This window comes from Hyperolius riggenbachi, chromosome 10 (genome assembly GCF_040937935.1).
Source record: "Hyperolius riggenbachi isolate aHypRig1 chromosome 10, aHypRig1.pri, whole genome shotgun sequence".
Classification (NCBI taxonomy): Eukaryota; Metazoa; Chordata; class Amphibia; order Anura; family Hyperoliidae; genus Hyperolius; species Hyperolius riggenbachi.
In genome coordinates, this window is record NC_090655.1 from 196,498,190 (window position 1) to 196,516,462 (window position 18,273).

The 18,273-nt window shown below is 44.5% G+C and overlaps 1 protein-coding gene across 5 annotated transcripts in view; it reads right to left on the minus strand.

The window, feature by feature from the left end:
• Nucleotides 1-691: 691 nt before the first annotated feature.
• LOC137534172 (N-acyl-aromatic-L-amino acid amidohydrolase (carboxylate-forming)-like) overlaps nucleotides 692-18,273 on the minus strand; it is a 94,781-nt gene continuing 77,199 nt past the window's right edge. For all 5 annotated transcript variants that reach the window (XM_068255561.1, XM_068255563.1, XM_068255562.1 and 2 more), the window contains exons 3-7: nucleotides 17,794-17,989; nucleotides 12,514-12,607; nucleotides 8,208-8,315; nucleotides 5,263-5,372; nucleotides 692-2,262 (exon numbers count right to left, since the gene is read on the minus strand). In XM_068255561.1, the coding sequence (XP_068111662.1) occupies nucleotides 2,056-2,262; nucleotides 5,263-5,372; nucleotides 8,208-8,315; nucleotides 12,514-12,607; nucleotides 17,794-17,989 (715 nt within the window). In that variant the 3' untranslated portion in view covers nucleotides 692-2,055. The remainder of the gene's footprint in view (nucleotides 2,263-5,262; nucleotides 5,373-8,207; nucleotides 8,316-12,513; nucleotides 12,608-17,793; nucleotides 17,990-18,273) is intronic.

The following is an 18,273-nucleotide window of genomic DNA, read 5'->3' on the forward strand; positions in this document are numbered from 1 at the left end:
GATCAGGCAGCCTCCAAAACCACCACTCCTGTGGGCCGCACTGGCCGACTTTCACTTTTTTGACCTCTGGGTCACGACACTGGAAGGAGGGACTGTATCTCTCATTCACAGCGTGCAGGGAGGTGGGAATCGGAAGGGGGAGTGGCCAGGGAGAGAGAGCTGCCCAATGGCAGCTCTGGAAACCCTGCAGGAATGCCCCTAACAAGTGTTTTGAGCAGGGAATGCCTCTCCCCCATGTTTACCTCTGAGATAGCAACAAATAATGTTGATAATCCTTGGGGGGGCCATAGTGCGGCAGTTTGGGGGGGGGGGGGTGGCAGAGAGCGTCGGTGTGGGGACACAGAGGCATGTTATGAGGCACAGAACATGCCTCTGTGTCCCATCTGCCCACCCATGAACCTCCTTGGGTTCTCTTTAAAGTAAACCAGAGACTAATAAATAGACTGAATCGATGCTTACCTGGGGTTTCCTCCAGCCCCTTGAGCACGTGTGAGTCCCTCACCGTCCTCCCGCGGTCTGCAGTTCAGCCGTGATCAACCCGGTAACAGGCTCAGTGGCGTCAGTCTGGGTCTACTGCATATGCACAGAAGACCTAGACTGGACCCGACTGAGCCTGTTACCGTGGCTAAACGGCAGACCGCGGGAGGACAGCGAGGGACTCACACGTGCTTATGGGGCTGGAGGAAGCCCCGATTAAGTATCGATTTATTGTATTTATTAGTCTCGGATACACTTTAAGATTCTGGGACCCCCAACTTGAATGAAGCCTTACATTGTGCATTCACATCGATTGCAGTCTTGTCAGTTTGCTTCAAGAGAAGTGTCCATCTTCCTTGACCTCTGCTCAAGTAGCATACCACTGCTGGCCCTGCCAAGGCTGCAGGCAGCTGAATAAGAGGATTCAATCAAGCAGCAGATTAAGATGGGAGTTCCAAAAAACCCCTCCCCCCAACTTCTAAATACATACAGGACATACAATATTACAACCACCATTGCCACACTGCAAACAAGAGGACTCCTCTATACATTAGGGGTGCTCACCTGGTGTATCTGATCACTTCACCTGGGGGCACATTGCTTAGTGAGGAGAGGGAGACTATGCCACACCCTTCTTGCAATTAATCTTTCTTTCAGTGCCGACAGCCATATGAGCTGAGTAAGTACTGTAGTTAAGGGGACATCCATACTAATGGACCCCACATTGTTTGTTTTCCCACACCTTAGAAATTATGCCCTGCGGTATCTAAACCAGAAACTGAGGTGCTCAATGAAATGCTCTTTTTCTGAGTTCATCGCAGTTTGCTTGTGAATTGCATGCAGATTGTAAATAAGCCATTCACATAAATAAGCCTTTTCAAATTGGCAGCTACTTCATTTGTTTGGCTCATTTACAAGCTGCGTTCAGTTAGCAAAAGACTGCAAACCTTGAACATTAAAGGCGTTTATCTCTGGTCAGGCTCTGACAGCTGCAGTATGCAGCAAGCGACGCTACCTCACATTGCACCAACTTGTGAGTTAAATCTCATGTAAGGTTAATTAGTCAGGTGTGTAATGAGCTATGGTAATAAAAGTGCAGGCAACCACAGCTCTCTGCAGTGTGTAATGTCACAACCAATAAAAAGCGGCACTACACTGCTCTGTCCTGTTAGGCTTGAAGAGCAGGGCTGGGCCAAGGCAGAGGCAAGAGAGGCTCCAGCCTCAGGGCGCAGTGTAGGAGGGAGCACACAATTCACTCAGCCGTCATTCCCCTACTGTGTTTGAAGCAGAGAGAAATAATAAAGGAGGATACATGGCAGTGACTGCAAGCCAGATAACTAGACATTAACATGTTGGGGGCCCTGGGGTGCCTCTTCGTCTAATAGCAATCAGTGTGCGATGGCTGGGGTGGGAGGGATGGAGGGGCACACTTTGGTGTCTCAGCCTTATGTGCTGGAGGACCTTGTCCCGGCTCTGCTGAAGAGGCAAGGAAAGGATCTAAAGGGCGAGAGTGTGTGCCTACTGCCACATACAGTAGGGCTTCACTTTGAGATAAAATAACCATTTAGCTAATACAAGTTACTTTTTCTGCTCTGTGTGAGCTTTAAGTGCAGGAACAGAGATGTGAATTTTCTCAGTCACAATAAAGGCAGTCTTCTTCTCATAGTAGGCAGCTTCATTAATAAAGACTGGATAAATGGGTTCCTCTCCACTGTAAGGAATGGTCTGTCCATCAAGAGTCAGAAAGATCGGGTCACCGGGGTGGAGAAGTGAAAAATCTTGGTCCTGCAAAATGAATGTATAGGTTATGTAAGTAGTGTGCATTTAATGACGTGAACATGTAAGTATCATTATTATTTATATAGTTCTGACATTCACCATGTTGTATCACAGAGTACACTAAATAATTCACAACATAAACTATCATTGAAAAGCACCTCACGACCTAATGCCCCTACCATAGTCTTGCCAGTGCACTGAATTTCATTAATCCATCTCAAAACTACATACAATGGGCATAAAACGTCATCAACTCGAAAATATCAGCACCATATGGACCATCTCTTCTGACTAGAGATGGACAATGAGATGCTATATATACAGGTAATCCCCGACTTACAAACGCCCAACTTACGAATGACCCGCCGCTACAAACGGCACGAAAATGGAAATAAGTAAAAAATAAAAAGGAACGGTGACAGAGGTGACACAGTGGGGGGCAGAGGTGGCACAGAGGGGGACAACGAAGGCAGAGGGGAATACAGGTAGCACAGAGTGGGACATTGGAGGCACAGGTGGGCAAAGAGGAGGTACAGGGGACAGAAATGGCACAGAGTTCCGACTTAAAGGATACCAGATGTAAAAAAACCTAATATGCAGTGGGCAGGGGAGTAAGAGCTAATACTTACCGTTCCTTCCGTTCCGCTCAGTTAGCCGCCGTTTCTCCTATAATCTTTCCTGGTCTTCTAAGAAAGTTACCGCAAGTCAGACGACTCTCCTGACTTGTATTCTGGACATACTGCGCTGTTCATGCGCAGTATGTCCTTTCCGCTTCCCCATTGCCGCAAATAATGACGTAGCAGCCTGCTACAGCAGTATGTCCGGAATACAAGTCAGAAGAGTCGTCAGACTTGCGGAGAAGACCAGGAAGGACTACAGGAGAACTGCGGCTGACTGAGCGGAACGGAAGGAGCGGTAAGTATTAGCTCTTACTCCCCTACCCGCTGTATATTAGGTATTGTTTTTACTTCTGGTATCCTTTAAAGGAATACTGGGAGAAAATGAGTTGATCTTACCCGGGGCTTCTAATGGTCCCCCGCAGACATCCTGTGCCTGCGCAGCCACTCACCGATGCTCCGGCCCCGCCTCCAGTTCACTTCTGGAATTTCAGACTTTAAAGTCTGAAAACCACTGCACATGCGTTGCCGTGTCCTCGCTCCCGCTGATGTCACCAGGAGCGTACTGCACAGTATGGTCTGTGTACTTTAAAGTCTGAAATTCCAGAAGTGAACCGGAGGCGGGGCCTGAGGATCGGTGAGTGGCTGCACGGACACAGGATGTCTGCGGGGACCATTTGAAGCCCCAGGTAAGTTCAACTCATTTTCCCCCGACCCCCCTACAGTATTCCTTTAAGAACAGGTTAAGGTTAAGAATGAACCTACAGTCCTTCTCATGTTCGTTAACCAGGGACTACCTGTATATAAATTAAATATACAGAGTTACAGATTGCCCAGTAAGCTCATGGTGAACCAGAACTAAAAAGCCTCCTTACTAAAACGCTATGCAAAACTGAGGTTTGCCTTCTTAAAACAGAAGGTATTTGCGATTATCCAGGTTTGAGTGAGCATTTGAGGTGTCCTGGTAGGGTACTGATAGGGATCTTCAGTGCAAATGAAAATTGGGGAGGGGAGGGGGGGGGGGAGGAGAGAGATGGACTAGCCCAAAACAGTAATGTCAGATTTCTACTACCTACTACTGTAAGTGAAAGTAACATAGAAGAAAAGTAAATTATGGCTCACTTTACTCTGGAAGAAACATGCTTCTTATTTTTATGTGTTTACATATATTCGCAACAGTGGTCCCTTAAAGAGAACCCGAGGTGGGAATTACTAATACTATTGGGGCACAGAGGCTGGTTGCGCACACTAAGACCAGCCTCTGTTGCCCCATCGTGTGCCTCCATGTCCCCCCTGCTCGCCGCTGTAGACCCCGCAGTGCTGGCGACACGCAGCGTGTCGCCAGCACAATGTTTACCTTAACGCTGTCAGTCAGCGCCGCTCCCCCGCATCGCCGCTACCCGCCCGCGTCACTTCCCTCCTATCAGCAGGAGGGAAGGGACACCAGCGGGTGCGCCGAAGCGGAGGAGCGGCGCTGACAGACAGCGCTAAGGTAAACATTGTGCTGGCGACACGCTGCGTGTCGCCAGCACTGCGGGGTCTATAGCGGCGAGCAGGGGGGACATGGAGGCACACGATGGGGCAACAGAGGTTGGTCTTAGTGTGCGCAACCAGCCTCTGTGCCCCAATAGTATTAGTAATTCCCACCTCGGGTTCTCTTTAAGGTAGCCATACATCTGGTGATGATGGGCAGATTCAACCAAGAGACAAATTTCTGATCGAATATGATTAGAGAGAGATATGTTGGCTGCCCATACACTGTAGGCCGATTTTAGATCGATTTCAGCATGAAATCTCTTGGGAATTGTCCAAACCCGCTGAATCTGCCACTTCGCTGCTGCCCCTCTAGTGTATAAATGTGCCCCCGGTGTGCATTTATATATTACATGTTCTGCAGTGCCCATCCGTCTTCCGCATGCGAGGCACAAATGAGAGAGGAAGAAGCGGAAGACAGATGGGCACTGCACAGTGGGCGACATAGGACAGGTAATTCTATTGTATAAAAGCACTCACGGGGGGCACATTTATGCACTGGGGGAACAGCGCCGGGGGCATCATTGTGTTCATCGCTCACCCCAATATTGCTCACTGTTACCGCTGCCCACCCGAACAACCATGATGGCCCAACATCTTGCAGCATGTCTGATCTCGCCCTATCCAGGCTACAATATGGGTTTGCATGATGTAAAAAATATTACTGCAAGTGTCATGTGACTTGCAGGGATTTGCTTCCCAGTGCTGTGGAAGGCAGAGAAGAGGGCAAGTGTGAGGAGGCTGCAGGCTTTCACAAGAAAAGCTAAGCAATATTTTTGGTTCACCCACTAGTACATTCCATTCTCCTAATTAGTCCAATATGCACCTGGTTTAGCAAGACTCGCTTGTTACTTACTTGTAGGGAAGGATGTATAACTGCTGATATCTCCCCATCCGATGAGCGAGGAAAATCCACATGGCCAGCATTACGGTAAACGTCAAGTTCAAAAGCTGGAAACTTTATTCCTAAAAGGTGACATCACAGAGGTGAGTATGGGCCTTGCGGCCCAGTATATTTAACACCTTAACAGGTAATGGCAAGTACAATATGTGGTTAACTTTACTCCTTTTTGATAGCCAATTATGTATTCTATACCTCATTGCAAAGGCCAGTCTCTTCTCACTCTTCTAATTAAAAAGTCTAAAGTTTATAATTTAATTCTATAAATAGCAAAACTGCGGTAACACTGCTAATTGTATAAATGTGCATGTCTGTGGGTAGTCAGGTAATAAAGGATTTAAAGAGTGAAAAGTTTACAAACTCTTGAGGTCATATTCACAGTGGGACGTTGCGTTGTAATGCGACGTTAACCACTTCACAACTGAGGGGTTTTACCCCTTCAGCATCCGAGCAATTTTCTCCTTTCAGCGCTCCTTACATTCATTCGCCTATAACTTTATCATTACTTATTACAATAAAATGAACAACCGTATATCTTGTTTTTTTCACCACCAATTAGGCTTTCTTTAGGTGGGACACTATGCCAAGAATTATTTTGTTCTAAATGTGTTTTAATGGGAAAATTAAGCGGGCGGGCGGCGGCGTGCACGATCACGGGAGTGCGTGCACGTGCGAGCGGGAGCGCGGACAGCGACGGCGGGGGGTGCGTATATCTACGCTCCGGGCGTAGATATACTGTACCCGGGTGGCGAAGTGGTTAAAGTCACAATGCAGCATTATAACGCAAGTCAAAAAAGGTGGTAACGCACATTAATGCTGCGTTACTGTGGCATACAGTAAATACAGTTGAGCATACAGGCAATGACAAGTATGCCTCCCTGTATCTGTTTAACGTCTGCATTTAGAGGTAACGCACTGCAAGCAGTGAGTTACCATAAAGCAACATTTACAACGAGACGTGAAGGTCGCACTGTGAATGTTGCATAGGCTTAACATCTCAGTGCGCTATCCTGCGTTATAATGATGCAAGTGGATGCAAGGAGAAGCAGCACAGTCTGCTAAAGTTGAGAACCTCTTCTCTGTCTCCTTGGTGTAATACAAGATGAGGCCCTTGATAACTCGCTAAAAACCTTTTTATCTGAAGCCCTCTTCATGGCTAGACAGGAAGTGGCACTCAGATGGTTATCCCTAATAGCACCCTCTTTCGAAAAAAAGAGTAAACAACGCCAAAGAGTGAGTCAAAAGAGTAAACAACGCCATTCCATACAAAAAGCTTGTGTATTTGCACAGAGGTTCAAGCAAGAAATTTCACCTGGTTTGGGATAGGTGGAAGAATCGGCAATGCATGTACTCTCAATGCTAAGACTTCATCAAGATCGTCATCAAAAGCACGGGTTAAATCTCTGTTTACCCTATAATGTTTGTTGACTTTTATTCGCAAGCACTGACTTGTTATCCCCTATAAAGTTTATATCTCCCACTGCTCCCTTACAAGTAGTCAATTGCAACTTCTTCATGTATTTATCACCCTATACCTGTAATACCTGTAATACAGCCATGCATGTATTTTTAAGATTTATGTACGTATACATATGCCTTGTAAAATGCAAAATTCTATTCAATAAACTTCTTTTTGTTAAAAAATAAATAAATAAATAAAAGCTGAGGACCTCATAGGAAAGTATGACTAGTGTGTTAGAGTGTAAGGTACAAAGGAGGGGCCATGGTAAACAAAATAGTAATTTATAGAAGTGTGCTTGAAGTAGACAACAAGCATTTTGTTTTCAAATGGGGTTAAACATGGCAGACCACATCCTGCTCTGCCTCCATGTTTACATTTCAGAAGGTGCAGTCCCTCTGAACATAAGAAATGGAGATACTAAACAATGGGACAAACCAGTGCTCTACAGCTACTGTATGCCTAATGCTAGGTACACACCATACAATTTTGTGTTAGATAGATGGTTCGATAGATAATTTCCATCATGTCCGATATTATTTTTCAATCGTTTTTCTGGTCAATTTCTTATAGAAGTGGATGGAAATTGATAGGAAAAGATAAAAGAATCAAGTGGGAAATTGAGCAGAAAAACAAATCGAAAATTGATCGAACGGAAAATCGACCGAAAAAACACATCGTGTGTACCTAGCATAAGTTAAAAGCAAAAGCCCTGAGCAGGACCTCCGGGGTCTTTGTTAATCCAGGCAATATCTGGTCTTCATTTTTCTGGGACAATTTCCCCAAGTTTCTACCCTGCCTGGAATTAAGGGGAAATCTCCGCAATAAGAGCACACACAACACTTCAAAACTGAGAATGTTCTAAACATTTCTTACTCCATCCAATACATAAACTAGCTTCAGGTTTGAATGCAAAGGCTAGGTTCACACTGAATCAGATTTCTGCCATACACAGTGACAGAAGATGCGTTGTTACCATCCACCGTACAATCCCCTAGTCAGAGTGTCTCGGTTGCATTGGACAGTTCAAGGCAAGACTCCCTAATACTGCAGAGTGGCCTCTTGAGCGCAGCCCAATGGCTGCAGCTTTTGAGTGCTTTGAGTCCGACAGAAGAAAAGCGCTATACAAATGTTAGTATTCTTCGTATTATTATAGCACTGCCATGTATGATATGCCCGACTTTCGACAGTCTCCGGAATTATCGCATACTGTACAACAGCATTCCACTAATCACAACGGAGACTGCAAATAAGTTAACAATGGATATGTACTGTAACTACGGTGTCTGTTTATCAACATGTCTGTTTATCCACTGTTCTTCAATGTGGGAAACAAAGGTATGCTATGCTGAGTGTAACCCCAGTCTAGTCTTAATGGCATAACTGAAATAATCTGTAATGTAGCTGTTGCGTCTCTCAATAGATTATTCCTCACTCATACCTTTATTTAACTGGTTAACAAAGTCCAGAGTAATTTCAACAACTTTCTTCATATTCTGCAGCACATCAGCTCGGACAACTCCTTGTGGCTGCGGACCCAGCTCAAACCCTGCAGCAACAGAGGACACAGACATCATAAGCACTTCCTAATAGCAAAGCAAAACAAGATGTTTTACTAATAAGAGCTATGCCAAATGTATTATTAGAAATTGAAGTTCTCCAATTGCATGTAACTTAATTTAAAGAAAACTAAAGGAAAACTGTAAAATGTTTAATACTTGTGTACATATATACAACATAGCACAAGGTTATACATGCAAACAGGGTATAAGATGCTTGATCATGTGATTTTACGGAGATCCACCAATTCAAGTCCAAGTTAGTCCATTGGAAGAGTGTCATAGCTGGGTTGCAGGATCAAGAAAGACACATTAAGGGGAACACCATTCCAAAGGCTTACAATCTAAAGGGTGGGGGAGGGACACATAAGGTGGGGCTGTGGAAAAGGTGCTCAGCTTACAGAGTTAAAGTGTGGTAGTTAAAGAGTTGTCCATTTTAAAGAAGTGTGTTTTGAGGGCTTGCTGAAGGGGGTTGGGAGGGAGTTCCATAGGGTGGGGGCGGCTCTTGAGAATTCCTGTAGGCGTGCATGGGAGCGAGAAATGCATGGTACTTTCTGTACCTGGGGCTTCCTCCAGCCCTATGAGTTGTGTGGGCTCTCTGCACCTGTTCTAAAACTGCAATAACGTTCCTGTAATCTGGTGCCCAGAAATGGATTCCACATTCCAAATGTAGCCTTACTAGAGAGTTAAACAGGGGCAATATTATGCTAGCATACCAAGTTTTTATTTGACTTTTAATTCATCCTAAGTCCTTCTCCAAGTTTGATGCCCCCTTCTGTATCCCGTTTATTTTGTATGATGGTAGACCATTGTTACGATCAAAATGCATGACTTTACCTTTTTCAACATTGAATTTCATCTGCCATTTATGTGCCCATATAGCCATCCTATCCAAATCCTGTTGCAATATGTCACATTCCTCCTGAGAGTTGATGATTCTGCACAATTTTGTATCATCTGCAAAAATAGCCACATTGCTTTCTACTTCATCTACTAGGTCATTAACCACCTTAGCGGTATGGACGAGCTCAGCTCGTCCATTACCGCCAGAGGGTGCCGCTCAGGCCCTGCTGGGCCGATTTACATGAAATAAAGAGCAGCACACGCAGCCGGCACTTTGCCAGCCGCGTGTGCTGCCCGATCGCCGCCGCGAGCAGCGGCGAAAGAGGGTCCCCCCAGCCGCCTGAGCCCTGCGCAGCCGGAACAAATAGTTCCGGCCAGCGCTAAGGGCTGGATCGGAGGCGGCAGACGTCAGGACGTCGGCTGACGTCCATGACGTCACTCCGCTCGTCGCTATGGCGACGATCTAAGCAAAACAAGGAAGGCCGCTCATTGCGGCCTTCCTTGTTTATTCTGGGCGCCGGAGGCGATCAGAAGAACGCCTCCGGAGCGCCATCTAGTGGGCTTTCATGCAGCCAACTTTCAGTTGGCTGCATGAAATATTTTTTTTTTTATTTAAAAAAAACCCTCATGCAGCTGCCCTGGCGATCTTAATAGAACGCCAGGGTGGTTAATAAACACATTGAAGAGCACTGGATCCAGTACTGACCCCTGCAGGACCCCACTGCCAACCATCACCCAATTTGAATATAATCCATTAACCACAACTCTTTGTACACAGACATATGTCTGTGTTTTTTACTTTCACTTTTGTAAATGAACACAGGCATCTTGCTGATGCCAGCTTTCATTCATTACAGGCACTTTAATCGGCTTTGGGACCATGTGTTCCCATTCACCGATCACCGACTAGCGGAATGGTGAAGAAACAAACAGAAGCACACCCGCTATCAGTGAGGTAAATAAACAAATACGCATATCTACACCACTGGTTGTTAAGTTTTCAGGGGCGAAAATATGTGTAGGAACAGTTGGTAAGTGGTTAACAATTTTAACATCTCTCATTCTTCAGTGATTGGCTAATTAATGGAGGAGAGACCCTCCATGTGCTTAGCAACTGACTTTTATAAACCATGACTTCTTAAGGTTAGGCAAACAGCTTTTTTAGCACCCAGGGCATCAATGTCCGATGATGCTCATTTAAAAAAAAAATACTTTTAGCAGAGGCCTTTATTATTCCTCTTCCTCCTGCTTCTGAGGCCTGCCCAACTGCAGAAATTTCAGGCAGATAAGGACTGCTGAATTATTTTATTGCACACATTAGCAGAGACCAAACAAAAGCTTTCATCAGCTGGGGGGGGGGAGGGGTGGAAACCATGCTTCAAAGAGTTTACAGAAGCCGCAGATGTTATCTTCACACCTTACCCTGGATCAATAATGGGCAGCTAGAAGGGGAGGGAGGAAAATGGTAGCTCCTATTGCTATTGGAAAGCATAGCAAACTGCAGGAAAAAAAGTTGTGCTTGGTTCCCTTTAAGCTAACCATTAACAGGTTAAGAAAGACCTGCTATGCCTATCTGATTGATCCCTATCTGATTGGAATACTGTGGGATCGTGATCGATTCTTATCATACACAACAAGCTCAATTTTGATATATTTCAGCAGAAATCTATCAAGAATGAATCAAACTGCAAGTGTTGTACTGCTACAGTCATCGGTATGAAAGCATTTGGCTTCCATCTACAGCACGTGTCGAACTCCAGGCCTGGAGAGCCAGATCCATGCCAGTGTTTAGCATTGACTGAGAAAGAAAGGAATATGTTCTACCTGATGGACCACACCTTTCCTGATTCAGACCCATAAGTCATTTGAGCTGTATCAAAAATGTGTGAGGATCTCAGCCTTCGTAGGACCAGTTTGACATCCCTCATCTACAGTATAATACCCAACCAAGAACAGACATTTATAGAGATGCAGGACTAAAAAAAAGGGACCTGGTGCAACTTCTGAACAATCACATTCAGATATCACTATACTATGGGATGGGATGTGCAGGTATAAGACTAATGGGGATATAATCGCCACTTATCCCCACCTTTCCCTATTCATTTTTATTCATTACACCGCATTCATGAAAAAAGGGGCCTGGAAAAAAGGGCACAGAGGATTTACTCTAGTAGACTCTTGCTAAAATTAGCGACATTCTACTACTGAATTCCGATAGTAAAATATCTGTAATATTTAACAATATTTTACTATTGCTAAACCTAACCCTACTCTCACACTGAGCCCTCCCTCTACTGATGCGTAACCCTAAGACCCCCCCCATGGTGGTGCCTAAACCTAAGACCCCCCCTGGGATGTGCCTAACCCTAAAGCCCCCCTAAACAATTATTCCCCGTCTACTGCAAAGCTGCGATTGCATTTCCGCAAGCCACGGCGCCCGGAGTTCTATCAGGTGCTGAAATGTAAAATGCTTGCCGGTAATCGGGCGCCTCCAGGCTCTGAAATTTAGATAATCACTGCTAATTGGGCGCTTCCAGGTGCTGACATTTTCGCACCCATTATAAAAGCCGCGATTTGCGGCACAGAAGGTCAATTTAGTTTCCTTTTGTTTCTGCTAATCGTGGCTTTTGTAATAGGCTCCTATGGCAGCGCCGTTTTTTTCAGTAAGGGAAAAAAAAGGATGAATCCAGGATTTTAAAATGGGTTACAATTAATGTTTGTTTTCTTGCAAGAATTGTGCATCACATATTCTTCAAAGAGTGGTCCGTTTTGTTTCAATTTTCCATTTTTTATCTATACAAGAGACCCTGTAATCAGAAAGTCAGGGACCAAGCAAAATGATCAATAATATGATAATTCTGGAACCACAAATTTAATGCTAACTGTAATCAGATTGGAAGTGGGCCAATCAAAAAGGCTTTCTCACAATTTTGACTGGCTCATTGCTAAGTGCATACAATTTGCTTGCAAGGTAGAAGAGTTAGCATCGCAATGACAAATCTCAACAAGTTACAAAAGGCACTGCATTTACTTGATGAATTACTGTAGGTATGAGCCTACAAAAGGCATATTTTTTTTCCTGCTGATTAAACGTCATGCCCCTTATGCCTTACTGAATTCATTAAATAGGTAAAATATTCCTACACACCAAAATGTTTTTAATAGTTGAATGTTTTTGTGAGCTTCTCATGTGTCTTCTTATAGCTATATATAACCCTTTTTTGGATGGAGCAAGCAATGGTGTCAATCATACAAAGACCAGTTATCTCTCTAGATGCTAAGTAACATGGAACTTTTTACATTCCAATTTTCTAATGTTGCACATTTGCAGCTTGCACTCACCAAGACCAGATTTGGCAACAGAACTCACATCATACGGATCTGCTCCAGGCTTGGTGTATACAAATACTCTTGGATTACATTCTGGCATTTGGGTCTAAAGTCAAAGATTACAAAAAAAAGAAAAGGTTGAGTTAACAGTCACATTGCTTACAAAAGGCAGTACAATATAGAGGTCACATGATGGCCTGCACCATTCTATAAGAAGTGGAAAAAAGGACTGAACTGGTCTGATCCCAACGGGAGCGCTGAAATGGGAACTGAGTGGCTGCCCAGCAGATCTACCCTGCAGTGTATCCTAACTGGTAGCCCAAGAGGTTGATTCGCTCTGGGTAAATGGACCTATCCATTATTTGAGGAAACCAACCTCTGGGGTTTATATAGTAGTAATAAAGTTTGACAAACCCAGTGAACTATGGAGGATTTAGAAATGCTTAGCTTAGGGGTGGGAACACTTTTCTTGCTGTGGGCCGCATTCCTCTAGTGGCCCGCATACCTCCGGCATACCTTTGCTCTGCTTTCCCTCCCTCTCTGCAGAGTATTACGAGTGTGCTTACTGATAGGTTTTATTTTTTGCACTTTCCATCAGCAATCTTCATGGCCACGGCGGCTTCATGCGACACATTGGTACGTACTGATGGCAGGTCACATGACGACGCTGTGGCCATGGAGATTGGTTAAACCTATTGTTATGCAATGCACACAACTTTGCCGGGTGGGAGGGAGGAGAGCAGAGGAATACGGATTAAAAACACCAACAGGTCAGATCCATCCCGCGGGTTCTAGTTTGCCCAACCCTGGCTTAGATCATTCTTTTTGTCCTACAAAGCGCAGAGCATCAGCTTTCTTACAACTGGTTGTGCAGTAAATACTTAAGCTTTTCACAGTTACGTCATGGAACTCTTCTTCATTTAGATTCTAAAAGGACACCTAAAGTGAGAGAGAAATGGAGGCTGCCATATTTATTTCCTATTAAACAACATCAGTTGCCTGGCATCGTGCTGATCTTTAATTCCTCAGCAGTGTTTGAGTCACACACCTTAAACAAGCATGCAGCAAATCTGCTTACCTATAACCCTGCAAGATTTACAGGAAATATCAGAAGACAAAACCTTAAATCATGGGTATCTTCAGTCCAGTTCAGCTTTTTTAGATAGCTTATCAGACATCAGTTAAACATAAAGGGCCATATCCTATTCAAGGTGATAAGTAGCTTACAGATGCGAGCTACTTATCACCTTGCCATCGCGCGAGGGTTACCGGCAAATCCTATTGCCCATATCCTTCGCGCGGTGGCCGATCGTTGAGGAGCATTACTCAGGCGAAAGCCTGAGCGATGCTCCCTATTACCGGGCAATGGGGAGTGAGGTTTACGCTGTGGTGCTGTCCCTCAGCACCACGGCCTCACTCCCCACACATGCGCACTCACCCGCCGAACATCCGCCGCCATCTTCCACCGCAGCATCTGGGGGTCTCATTTAATAACGAGACCTCCAGAGCTCTCCGTTGGGTCGCTGCACACCTTAGAAGCCCACCACGTAGTTGCGACGGGCACCCCTGTTAACATACATACCGCCGCTGATCACCCGACGCCTCTCGCCGCAAATTCCGTCGCATAATTACAGTGTATCTAACACTGTAATTACTGTCTGCATAGGAGCCCGGGCAAGCATCCTTGAATCTGCAGCCGGGGCTCCCCATTGGTCCACTGTCGGAACCAATAAAATGGCTCAGGCAGTGGACCAATCGGGAGCCCCGGCTGCAGATTCAAAGATGCTTTGCCTGGGCTCCTACGCAGACAGTAATTACAGTGTTAGATACACTGTAATTATGCAACGGAATTCGCAGCGAGAGGTGTCGAGTGACCAGTGGCAGTATGTATGTTAACAGAGGTGCCCGGCACAGCTACGTGGGGGGCTTCTAAGGTGTGCGGCGACCCGACGGGGAGCTCTGAGGGTCTCCTTATTAAAGGAGACCCCCAGATACTGCAGTGACGGCGTGCATTAGCTGGTTTAGACCTGCTCTTTGCAGGTCTAAGCTAACGCTCATGTCTGCCGGGAAGCATCGCTTCCCAGAGGCATGCAAATGGTAACTGAATACTGTGTAAAGAACTCGCTGGGCGATTACATTGCCCAAGCAAGTTCTTTTCCGCCTGGGGGGGGGGGGATCTTAACTCAATGAGGATTAGGCGATGCCCCCATCGCCTAAATTAAGAACTCGCCAGCGCTTAGCTTATCCAGTAATAGGATATGGCCCATAGTGTATAAGAAAATAGTAACAGCATGGCCTAAATATGTTGTTTATTTTTAAAGGCTTTCTGACTAGGGATGACCAATGATAGGCAAATATTTCATATGTTCATGCAGGATTATGTACATGTGTATGCAACTTTACGCAGTTTGAAAATTGTCCAATCAAGTCCCACTATGGTTTAAATTGATTGGTCCATTTTCAAGCTGCATATATTTGCATACAAATGTACATAGCCCTACATAAACTCAGAAATATTTGCATTGATCCTCTCTAATTCTGACCCTATACACAGCTTACTTTCACTATTCCCATATTACATAACTGAGGAGGCCAATTTTGGCTATAAGTGATTTGGGCACTGGGAGCCTGAAATACTCAATGCTCCATGCTGATGGGCAAGTATCAAAATTTAAAGATGTTTTAGAGCTTATGGACCAACATGGTCTATGACACCAGCATAGCCACACAAGAACAGTAACTTCAGACACTGAGATGGACTGGTGAGTCCCATGTAGGTCATAACAGTCATACACACGGTACTGTAAGACGGCAGTCGGGCTTGGTCATGTCCCACTCTTGAATTTATAAACTTTAGGTGTGCAAAGCATGAGAAATAAGTGCAATATTATGTGTGGCATATTTTAAAGTTTTTCTAACAAGATTTTGTCTAATAAAGATTTTAGTAATTCTGGAAGAATAGCCATTTTGTTGTGGAAATTAGCTTGTTCCATGCTATGGTTGCGCTCCTGCTGTGTTATGCAGTCGTTTGGAGTTGTATTCAATGATGATGCCCATAGATTTGTAATTAACAGAAAACTCTAAGGGCTCAAACCCACTAGCAGCCTTTTCTAATCACTAGTGATTTGAAAAACTTGTTGCCAAAGCAATGCTATGGGGGACTTTTATAAAATCACATCGCTCAAGTGGGATCACACCCATAGCATTTCATTAGTAAGAGCTTTTCAAATCACAAAGTGCTCAAAAAAGCGCTCCTAGTGGTTTCCAGTACTAATAGTTATAGGGATGACTTTTCTTTAGCCAAATTAATAAGTGTTAGCATTCTATTAGGCTTTATTACTATATGCAACTACACTGATGAGATCTATTTGCACATTCCGCCCTGGTCATGGGTAGAGATGTGAGCGAACCGTTCGCCCGCGAATCTCTATGTTGCCGCACTACTTCCGGGTCGCTATGACCCGTAGTAGTACGGCTGTGCTGGGCCGTGCGCGTCTTTGATCGTGCGCCTGTTGCCGGGCACTTTCTGCGCATGAGCGTGACATCACTCATGACGTCACACACATGCGCAGAAATTTCCAGGTAACAGGCGCACGATCAAGGACGCGCACCGCCGGCCCAGCGCAGCCATACTACTAAGGGTCATAGCGACCCAGAAGTAGTAAAGGGTGAGGGGTTCGCCGACATCTCTAGTCATGGGCATTTCAGGGAATAATATGGGAGAGACATAGACAGCAGCAAAATCTTACTAAAGGTTCCCCACTGTATCTAAAACTAAAAGAAGTTGTCTTAGTTGGATTCCACTTTGATCCTCCACAATTTTGTAAGCATTGCAGCTTTGCTTGTGGGATAGTATTTCCAGCTATTGTGACATACAGTAGTAATCAGATGTGTAAAGCAGCATCTAATCACCTCTGAAGCCTTCCTAATGAGAGAATACTGCATGAACACACATAACAATGCACAGAACATCATTTGTGTCAGTCACAAGTATTGTTCCCTCAGCCATATTGGAATTCAGTGTTGGGGAAAGGATAGGAAAAGTTCAAACAGGACAAGAACAGAAGTTGAAGTCAATGAAAATTGATAAAAAAAAACAAAACAAAAACAGCCAGATACTTACCTAAGGAGAGGGAAGGCTCTGGGTCCTAAACAGCCTTCCCTCTCTTTTCTCGGTTCCCATTCCAGCACTGGCTCCCTGGCAGCAGTACTCAACCAATTTGGTCAAATACTGATCTCTATGCTGCTAAAGGAGGCTTCAGGAGTAATCAGGAGCCTGAGTGCTCCCAAAGACTCCATATTGCGCACACGCAAGTGCCCTTTCTCACGCAAAGACTTCCGAAGGCCCACGTGGTGGGGGATTCAAACGGGGGAGCCAGTGCTTAACAGAGGGGACCAGGAGATGAGTGGGAATGTAGGAAAGTAGGACCCAGAGCCTTCCCTCTCCTTAGGTAAGCAGCTGGCTGATTTTTTTTTTAATCAATTCCCATTGACTTTAAAGTGGAACGCAAGTGAAAATAAAGTAATAAGATTGCTTATTTTTTACAATATTAATTTATAGATTATTTAGTCAGTAGTAATGGGTGAGGGGTTCGCCAGTGAATGGTTCGGGAACCGTTCGCCGACATCTTTAGTCATGGGCATTTCAGGGAATAATATTTGTACATGGAACTCTCAGTAACAAACATTTTGTACAGATCACCTGGCAAACGATGTCACCAAAAATTGAACATTTCAGAATTTAAACCAGGGAGAGGAAAGATTTTACATTGAACAAATGTAAAATCTTTCCTCTCCCTGATTTAAATTCTGAAATGTTCAATTTTTGGTGACATCGTTTGCCAGGTGATCTGTACAAAATGTTTGTTACTGAGAGTTCTATGCACAAAGGGAGATATTGCTTGGTTGGCAGTCGGAAAAAGCTATTATTTCCCACAATGCAATGAGGTTCACAGCCAGCAAACTGTCAGGACCATGGTCATGACATCACACTGCGGGAGGGTTATCAGCCACAATATCAGCCACACAGACGCCAACTCCCCCCCGGTGATCTATTCATGAAAAGGTAAAGATTTATCATAGAAATTGAGATATCAGCTACTGATTGTTGATAAAGTTCAATCCTTGGTTAAAGTTCATTTTGAAAGGCCAAGCACAACTGTCACAAAAATTGCTCCTTCCAGTTTTTACTGTATTACATGAACAAAATGACATGTTCACGTTAAACATTTTTTGTACATGCCACTATTTGCTCTACATTAATTCTATTGTACAACAGAATTAAATGGTTACCTGTATGTAATGGCAGGTGTGCATATCCAGGTGGTTTTGGAGACCACTAACAATCAGGCAGACTCCCATGTTGGATGTAGTGTTATGTAAATCCAGGATCATGTCATATGTGTCGCCACTCCCTTTGGGGCCAAACAGTCGGTTGATCTCCCTCGCTCTGGACTCTTCATACAGCTCACCAGGTGACTCTGAGGAACTGGAGGAACATTTGCTTTAATTATAATTGAATGTATTACATAGAAGCTTAGAGGCAATGTGACAATGACATATTGGATCCTTGATTTAATTCTAACCCAGGACAGGTTCAGTGGCCTCCTATCAAACTCACGGACACTTAGGGCTTATTTACTATACTAATATACACTTTATTATAATGTAATATATTCTGTGTTGGAGATCAATGGAGAGAGTAAGGAAGACCTGGCCTGTATATACTAAAGCTGTGTACACATGGTAAATGAACTCAGCCGAGGCAGCCGG